The sequence below is a fragment of the Gekko japonicus genome, unplaced genomic scaffold (genome assembly GCF_001447785.1).
Source record: "Gekko japonicus isolate JY-2015 unplaced genomic scaffold, Gekko_japonicus_V1.1 scaffold708, whole genome shotgun sequence".
NCBI classification, from domain to species: Eukaryota; Metazoa; Chordata; class Lepidosauria; order Squamata; family Gekkonidae; genus Gekko; species Gekko japonicus.
The window spans coordinates 980-10,664 of record NW_015170295.1 but is presented as its reverse complement, the minus strand read 5'-3'; the positions used below and the strand labels follow the sequence as shown (position 1 = coordinate 10,664).

At 44.4% G+C, this 9,685-nt stretch overlaps 1 protein-coding gene across 2 annotated transcripts; it reads right to left on the bottom strand.

Annotated features, from left to right (window-relative positions):
- Positions 1 to 234: 234 nt before the first annotated feature.
- Positions 235 to 4,741, bottom strand: YAE1D1 (Yae1 domain containing 1). 2 transcript variants are annotated; one of them, XM_015417911.1, is made up of 4 exons: positions 4,556 to 4,741; positions 2,450 to 2,733; positions 1,990 to 2,111; positions 235 to 1,297 (listed from the first exon to the last, which is right to left on the bottom strand). In XM_015417911.1, exons 2-4 carry the CDS (start codon positions 2,564 to 2,566, stop codon positions 877 to 879), a joined length of 660 nt encoding a protein of 219 aa, XP_015273397.1. In that variant the 5' UTR covers positions 2,567 to 2,733; positions 4,556 to 4,741; the 3' UTR covers positions 235 to 876. The 2 variants fall into 2 exon arrangements, with proteins under 2 accessions (XP_015273397.1, XP_015273398.1); XM_015417912.1 differs by having other exon boundaries at positions 1,061 to 1,154.
- Positions 4,742 to 9,685: the final 4,944 nt, after the last annotated feature.

Sequence of the window (9,685 nt, the reverse complement as noted above, 5' to 3'; positions counted from 1 at the left end):
CAGCTGGCTGCATGCAGAGGAGTAGGCAATCAAGCCCAATTCTCCAGATTAGAGTCCGTGCTCCTAACCACTACACTGAACTGGATCAATTAGGAATGATTCCATGGTCGACTTTTTTGGCTAGAGTCATATAAGCAATATAGTGTTTTATAGTGTTTTAAAGTACAGAAGACTGCATCTTTTGTCTAAATGCTACATGAACATGCACCAAAGCATGGATGTGCAGCAAAAAAATGTTCACAAGTTTTTCAACTGACTAAATACTGCAGCCTTAAAACGGTTCTTCAGAGAATGAGCAACAAAAAATTCACCACAGGTGCCGGTTTGCCTTGTTCTATCTATGCCAGGATCATGAGTGATCTTGTCTTCCCTGCCTTATGCCTCCCCTTCCCTAGTGTCTGCCCTTTGGCTAACTTGAAATTTATGAATACATGGACACACTTTCCATCTCCTGTCTTGTTCAAATACTACAGACCTTTATTCTGGAAAATTATAGACACTTTGCCTGACCCTAAACGTGGCAAAAAAACCCGTCCTACTTTGTTCAATAAAGCTTAGTTCTAGCTGGAGGTGCAGAGCCTTAGTGGTCTGGCGTTTGCTCAAACACAATGGGAATTATGCTGACAGTGGAGAGTATAAATGTTGTTCCCTAAGCAGATATAACTCTGACCTGCAAAAGGCACTAAAATCATGCAAGAGTCAAGACCAAAGGTTTTCTATTGTATAAAGGCTCAATGTATGCGATGGTTATTGCAACCATATTTGTTTTCAGAAATCCCGCACAACTTGGAATGTATCCATCTCTGGGCTTAGGAGTTCAGAAGTCGCTTCTGTAACAGATTGCACTTTATTCTCCATAAATTAACTTTGCAATTCCTAGATGTGGTCCAGAGGGCTTGGAGACAAGCCTAATTGCTCCATTAAACTGACAGTTCTTTCTTTCAGCCAAGGAAGGCTTGGCCTCACAGAAGCTGCGTGTCCTTTCGATCTCTGACAACATTCGCTTTGGAAAGAAGCAGTCCCACTACTTGTGCAACGAGGTCCACAAAACTGTGTGCCGTTTTCACCTGTTTGTTGTTCTCTAGCTCCATTCGGCTGGTCCTCTGGTGAATGTACATAACCAAGGTCCATGTCCTCAACTGTATCCAGTAAGTCTGTAAGAGAGGGTTGTGGGTGGGTACAGTTAAGATCCTTAATCGTATCCTCTTCGTATTTTTTAATTTCATTCAGCAAATCAGTAACTCTGTTCAGCACTGCAGAATCGCATCGGTTGTTGTGACACCAAGACAAAAGAGCACTAAAAAAGAGTGTTAAAATGTGGAAAGTTGAGACCAGGCACAAAATTAAACACATACCGCATCATGGACTCTCCTGGAAAGGGTACCTTTGAGTACAAAAAAAATCTATTGCATCCTTCTAGCAGATGCCGGATTCCTCAGTGCAGGCTCCCGGCCTGCACAGCTTTTCTCTGTGTGAATCTGACAATCTCAGCAAGCCTTTGCAGGGACCAAAAGGGCCCCCCCTCCCCTTCTCACCAGCAGAAAAGCTGACGGCATCCAATGTATTTTAACAATTCAGGATGGAAGTGGGCTTGCATTAGTGGTGGGATCCCCCTTATCCCAGCTCCAGAAAAGATACAGGCTTTTTCCAGGGTGGCCACCTTAAAAGATGTATCCCAGGCTTTCAAAATCTCGGGGAGGAAGAAGTAGGCTGGTGCTTTCAGCTGGGCTGCAGCCTGAAACCTCTATGAAGTGGAAGAACTGTCTTCACCATAATCCAGTCCTCTACCTCCTTAAGTTCAATGAGGCATAGGAGTGGCTGGGGAGAGACAGCTATAACCAGCACAGAGACCGAAGTACTCCTGATTTAAATAACCATTAATAATGACAGCCATACTGGTTCAGTAGCCTGTGGAGGCTTGTCCTAAACCTAAGAATTTTTTTGATGAGATCTGTCCATTAAAAAAAATATATACGCTTTAGAACTTACCTTACATTCCCTTTGAGTTGACCACAGGAGAACATAACCTTTACTGCTTCTTCATACCCTTGATTAAAACCCTGCTGAAGCGTCAGTTCTTTCCCGGCTTCAACTCCTTCCCTATAGCCTTCCTTAAAGCCAAAGGAATAGCAACGTCAAGTACAAGGAACAGTTTAAGAGCTAAAAAGCAAATATTGCTCATCAACATCTGATTGCCTTATTTAAATTAATGAAACATCTAGGATGTGTATTGTCAAAAACGGTTGTATACAGCTGTTGTGCCAATAAGGTAGATGTTAAAAAGAAAATCTACCTTTGTCACGAAAAAGTGCATATGCATTACATTAGGTGACAGTCAGCAACCTATGAAGTGTATCACCCAGATCTTTCCGACTGAACGGGCTAACAACTAACTGAACAGAGGTTAGTAAATTAAAAACGAGGATAATAGTATAACAGCTATACTTACTTTGACTCGTTTCTCCATGGTGCTTTTCCATTCTTTCTGTGCTATGCCCATCTCATCTGCATCTTCATCAAACACATCGTCATTGGGCTGGCTCACAGCTGACCGCACCCAGGACATTTTGTCTGCGCGATCTACACTGAGTTTTTAAGAAAGCATCACAGAAACTCCAAGCAACCAGAAGGAAGCCTGCAGCAAAGGAACACTGATTTAAATAAAATATCTTCAGCAAGAGCAGGTGCAGACGATTCACACTGATCACCAACTGAGCGTAGCATCACGGTTGCCTGCAGAAATAAGTTAAAAAGTGCCAGTTTACTAATGTAATAAAATTGCAGTTGTGAAATGCTGATTTTTTTTCAGAGTCTAAATTCAACAAGCTTTCTGTCCTCAAGGTACTTTAAATGTATGCGAAAAGCATGTTCAAAAGTTATTGCTAATTGGATCCCGTGAGTGTACATCTGAAATCGATGCTGTGAAAGACAAGTTTTGTGAGCCTTCAAAGCCAGCTGTCTGTCTGGCCACCGCTGGAAACATAATGCTGGACTAGTGAGTCCTTGATCAGATCTAGCCACATGAGCACATTCTTATGCAAATAGATTCAGCAATACAGTTATATTGCTTCAATGGGCAGTTGCTAAGGTCAGCAATCTGCCAAACACTGTGTGACTGCATGGAGAGGTAGGGGAGACTTAAACTAAACTTTTGTTGTTCTGTCTTCTTTCAAAGTTTAACAGGCTCAACGTTTTGTAAAAGAGAGGAAGATTTTAAGGAAGCATGAATAGGGCCCAGGTCTAGACCAAACTCTTTGTGAAATATCAGTGGTGACAAAGGTAATGGGCATATAAACCAAGCCTCTCTTTTGGTTCATCTCTAGCTAGTTTTCCACAGAGGCTAGACAGATGGGTCACATCAGTATGATGATGATTTACATATGACTGACAATACATAAGGCCAAGAAGAATTTACTTTCTAGGTTCAGTTAGTTATGCTTACTGCTTTCCTACTAATCTGTTTTTTCAAGGAAACAACAGCTTCTGTGCACCATGGCCCCTAACTATTCTCACCAGTCCCCTACAGAACAAACATGGTCAGTAACAGACCCTTCATAAAACTTTATTTTTTGGATATACAGGACTAGAACCTTTATTCACAGAGGCAGCAGATCTGTCATACTACTACCAATGCCACAGTGTCCTCCAGCACTTGAGCATCCAATGGCCAATAAGCATCAACATCCTGAGTTACATGGCAATCCATCTGAGTGTGTGTGTGGGGAGGGGAGTTTCCGTGCAGCCTGCATAGCTGGATGTATGCAGCCTCATCTATGGCAGGGCTCAGATCCTACATCATTTCCCAAAGTATTTATTTGTTCATGCAATGCCACACACCCCTTATTTAAGCTGCCTTGGTTTATCTAGTTTAGATCAGCACTGCCATCTCTGACTGACAGCATCCCTGTATAGCCGGGTAGAGGTCTTTCAGGTCACCTGCCACCAGAGTCTTGCAAAATGAGTTGCCAAGCAGAGGCTCTACCATTAAGAAGCAGAGATGGATTTAGACTGCACCCTTCACTCAGTCTCAAAGTGGCTTAGTCTCCTTTCCCTTCCTCTCCCCACAAGAGACGCCCTGTGAGGTAGGTGGGGCTCTTTCCAGAACTGCTCTTGTGAGAACAGCTCTGACAGGACTTGAGGTTGACCCAATGACACACCCGCAGCTACATGTGGAAAAGTGGGGAAACAAACCCCGGTTCTCCCAGATTAGCGAGTCTGTGCTCCTAAGCACTACACCAAACCGGCTCCGAGCCACAACCCCACCCCCAGAAAATGAAATAGAAAAAAGATGGCTTCTTCTCAGATTCATAGTTCCCCGATATGCACACGTGTGTTGATGAACTCCGTTTGCAGACACGTGTCTGTCGGCCACATCTGACACGTTCAGGCCGACGCTTGAGGCAACAGAAGGCCAGGCATCTCCGAGTCGCAGTGACTCTGCCCAGAAGGTCCGCATCGGCGAGCTACCGTGAAGAAACTCTAAACCCCTTCCGAAGGCAAAGAATCGCCACCGTTCTCTTTCTCTCCCCCGCAAGTAGTGCGATTCTGACATTACTTTTCTAGTCCCGTAAAGTTACTTCTCCTTTTCCTCCAGCGCTCCTTTGGCCACTCAGTAGGTTAGGAGGGTAGCGCCTCTCCACGGCGAGGCAACAGGGAAGGTCCGCGCCTGACACCGAGAGGGACGAATCCTCCGCCGAGCCTCCCGATCGCACACCGGCCACCCGTCCTCACAAAACTGAACAGACGCTTCGCTTCAAACGTCACAGCGGAAGAGGCGGGGCCCGGGAGTGAGACTTCCGGGGAGGGAAAAGGAAGAGACTGTAGGCATGCGCGCATGAGATACTGGCAGTTCTGCGTTCCCCCGTGCTGGCAGAGGGGGGAAGGAGTGGGGTGGGACCGCACAGGGCAGTGCGGTCATCATGCCCTGCCAGTCTGAAAACAGATTGTTTTGTCAGGTCCTTTCTGCCTCACCGGGTTGCCAGCTCCACTTTGGGAATCTCCTGGAGATTTGGGAGGTGGAGCCTGGGGAGGACGGGACCTTGGTGTGGTACAATGCCATACTGTCCACCCTCCAAAGCATCCATTTTCTCCAGGAGGACTGATCTCTGTAGTCTGGAGATAAGCTGTGATTCCAGGGGACCCCCTGGTCCCACCTGGAGGCTGGCATCCAGACCAGTTCTCCAATCTAGAGGACGACTTTTGACTGCTTTTCAGGCGTGTTGGATGAGACACTTTCACTGCACCTTAGCACAATGGTGTGCAACTGGGTTTTCCTGTGCCAAATGGGAAAATCCACTTGCTAACAATCACTAATGCAGATTGGAAGTGAACGCCTTGAATGGGGATTCCACGAGGTCTTCATGTTTATAAATCTGACATCATAGATAAATGGAGATGAAATAGATAGATGCGAGCATAGTATAAAGAAATATGAAGACTTCTTGTGTCATGATCTCTTACCCAAATAAATGGACAGTCTGCTCCAGTAGCAGCTTCCCATAGACCCAAGCGTATTACATCCCAGCAGCAGGACCTTCAGGCTGGGTTCCATGGGGCCCTTCGTCTGTCCTTACTGTTACTTATTTTACACTTTAATCCCACCCATACTCAAAAGAGGAGCTCAGGGAATCTTCCCTCCAGTTTTACCCTCACAACAACCCTGTGAGATAGGCTAGGCTGAGACAGAGGGATTGGATGGTGAGGATCATGATCGAATGGGGATCTGAACCCACAATAGGGCTCCCTGATTCTACTCCAGCAGCACTCTAATGACTATTTGTTGATTCAGCCGCTGTGTTGGTCTGAAGCAGCAGAACAAAGTTTGAGTCCAGTGGAACCTTTAAGACCAACCGCTTTTTATTCATGGGATAAGCTTTCATGTGCATGCACACTTCTGATATAAAGGAAAAGTCGGCTTAAGAAATGCATCTCTGTATCTGAAGAAGCTTATACCTTGAATAAAACTTTGTTGCCATTGGACTCAAACTCTTTGTCAAGTACATCTTCATCCTACCTCTTCTCCAAAGACTTTAGGACTGCGCCCATCCTCCTACCCTCAAATTTGTCCTCACAACCACCCTGTGAGGCAGATAAGGATGACAGAGTAACTACCTCGACCACCTTTGAAGGCAAATTTGAATCCATGTCTCCCAGGTACGCTCTACACCCCACACTGACACTTTTGTTGAAAAGGGGATGTACTAAGAGGAAGGACAGGATTGCCCATTGGAAACAATGGGAGAGACTTGAAGGCCCATAGGAAATAATGGGAGCCAGGAAAGCCAATTGACTTGCATGGGCTCCATTGAAATACATTACAGCTCAAGAAGAGTTGCAAGGAAAATGCGGAATGGATTTTCCATTAAGGTCTCTGGTCCCAAATACACTGTTCTGCGACTGGAATGACAGGTCAAGCTAACAGCTATATTATATAAAAATACAAATGTTTATTAAGGTGTAAACATAGTTAAAACATACTGTGGTTAAAAAAATAGTCTAAGTCTCAGACCTAAAAGGCTTATACAACCAAGTTAGTTATTATACAAATACAATTGATGGGTAAAACTTTCTGACCTAAGGACCATATGAGTTTCGGCCCCTTTGGGCCTTCCTCAGCGGTCAATATTTTTTATATTGCAATGACACACATCTAGAAATACACACATAATTTTTTATGTGTGTGTGTGTGTGTGTGTGTATATATGAATGACCATATATATGAATGACCAGATGTTGTTTTCTTATGTGCTTTTGCAATTGCTACAAGTTTGTGTAATAGGCCATAGATAGTAGCCGTATCAATTCTTCAAATTATTCTGGTGCCAAAGATTCCATTTGTCAGGATGTGTGTCCCTTCCATCAAAAGTAGTGGGGTAGCAGGCGTGTTCTAGGACTGGAATGACACCACCAGAGCTCCAGTCAGACCAGTATACCGCGTTCTGAGAAACTATTGAGACACTATTAGCACTGCATATATATTTGTTTCTTTTGTCATTTTCCAAGTTTTTGCTGTTACGCTTTTGAATGCTATTGTTATCATCTTCCTTAGTGGGTGTGCAAAGTGCTGTTCTGAATAATGCTTTTTATAGGGTAGGATAGAGGGCACTGGGGATGTGTTTATGAAACCAAAGGGGGCATAGCCCAAAAAAGTTTGGGAACCAGTGTTGTATCCAGTATAACCCTAGGCTCTTAACCAAATCACCAAGGGTCAACTGAACCCCATCGAAAGCAAGTACAATGTCCTTCAAGATCTTTGCCTTCCCAACCAGCATCTCTTCTGTTTCCTTTGGGTACAATTTCCATTTGTTCACTTTCAGCCATTTCACCACAGCAGTTAGGCAGTGGCTCAAGACCTCTACTGCATCACCAGGGGATTCAAATAGAGCTGAATTTTATCTGCATACTGATGTCAACCAGTTCCAGAGTTATGAATGATTTCTCCTAAAGGCTTTACATAGAAGTTGAATAACATGAAGGATAAGATTGCACCCTGGGGAATCACACAAGACAGCTCCTGCACTGAAGGCAGCTGTTCTTCAACAGCACCCCTTTGAGGCCAGTCCATGAGGAATTATTTCAACCAGTCCAAGGCACATACAAAGATACCTATTTCTGCTTCCAGTGTCTCAACAGGATAGCATGATCTCCTGTATCAGAGGAGGCTGCAGATGGATGCAGCAGAAGGAGCATTCCAGCAGAGGTCATCAACTGACGGCCATCTCTGCCCCACAGCCTGGCCTGAAACCAGACTGAATGGGTCCAGATCACATAGAATCATAGAGTTGGAAGGGACCTCCAGGGTCATCTAGTCCAACCCCCTACACAATGCAGGAAATCCGCAAATACCTCCCCTTCACACACCCAGTGACCACTGTTCCATGCCCAGAAGATGACAGAAAACCTCCAGGATCTCCAGGCCAGTTTGCTTCCTGACCCCAAAGTGGTGATCAGCATTTTTCTGGGTGTGTAAGAAAGGGCCACGGGAACTAAGCACTGATGCAACCTTTCCTGCCCTCCCTCTCATGATCTGCCTAAGTTCACAGAATCATGAGTTACACAAGAAGACCTGGACCTGATCCATTACTGTTCTCGATCACTTTCCCCAGGAATGGCAAATTAGAGACTGGGTGGTATTTGGCCACATCATTTTTTCTGTAGGGATGAGATGGGCTTTTTAAAATAGTGGATGGATAACCACCTCTTTGAGTGGCTGAGGGAAGGTGCTATGAGTTAGTGACTGATTTATGATGTACATCAAGGGCTCATCAATGTGGTCCTTACATGATATTAACAGCCAGGATGGGCAAGGATTCAGGGCACAAATAGTGGCCTTCACAGATCCCAGGCTCCTGTCAACATCCATCAGTGTAACTGGCACAAAATGGTCTATAAGCAGTTCAGGTGAAGTATTAGGTATATCTTTTAAAATTAATGTATACCCTGCCTTTCTTCCCAATGGGGATCCTAAGCAGCTTACTTCCTTCTCTCCTCTATTTTATCCTTACAACAACCCTGTGAGGTAGGTTTGCTTTTGTATTAACATTAACTAAGACTGCCAGAAATAAAAAGAAAAGGGGTAAAAACAGATATTGATAATGATATTTAAAGAGACATGTGCTGTCTCCAAGCTGGCTGGGGTGAGAGGCTTTGAGAACGCATTTAAAGTTGCTTTCTTTCTCTGCTCCCCACCACCTCAAGCCTACCCAGGGCGGGAGGGAGGGAGGGAGGGAGGGAGGGAGAAAAAGTATGCCTCCCCTTCGCTTCCCCAGCTGTCCTGCTGGGAGCCACACAATATGTGTAAAAGAGCCACATGTGGCTCCCGAGCCACAGTTTGGCCACCCCTGTTCTAGACTCTGCCTTAAATTTCAGTATGAAAGAAAAATGGTGTAAATGGGGAAAATCAATTCTTGTATAAGAGTCCTGCAAGATCAGTTTTCTTCCTGTTTCATTTATTCAAATTGTATGATTCCTTTCCCCCCTCAGATTGTATTTAAATGTCCTCTAAGTTGGCCTGGCTGCAGCATGCAAGAGACTTGGGATGGACACAAAATTGCCAATACTGGAAAATTCCAATATGCAATGTCCTGAGTAGGCCTTTCTTCAGAAAAATATTGACAATAAAGTATTAGAAGGTACTGGCAGATAACTGTTCAGTGCAACATATTTGGGACCAGTATAATTTTTAAACTGGCAATTATTTTTCCGAACTGCGCATGCTTGAGCAGCGTCTCTTTTTTGATGCGGCTCTCTTTAGCCACGCTTTGCCGGGTGTTTTCCCTGCCGTGTGGCAGGGGCCAAAATATTAGAAGGTTCAGTGCAACATATTTGGGACCAGTATAATTTTTAAACTGGCAATTGTTTTTCTAAAAGCTATGTGAATTCCTGCTCCATTAAAAGTAATGAGAATGTTGCCATTGATTTTAATGAGGAACTGTGTTGATGCTTTACCATTTTGGAAATAACCTCAAGCAAAAATTTCTGGGTTGATTCTTTAAAATTTGCTGCACAAATGTTTATGCATTTTTGTCAGAACCCACAGCCAACAACGAAGTACACGCATTCAGGAATGGTAATACTTTTATTGCAGAGCTATAGATGCAGTAACATAAGCACTGTTAAGAATGGCGGCAGCCCCTTGGGCATAATAGGATATAGGGTATTCGTATGCACCCCCCCAGAGCACTGG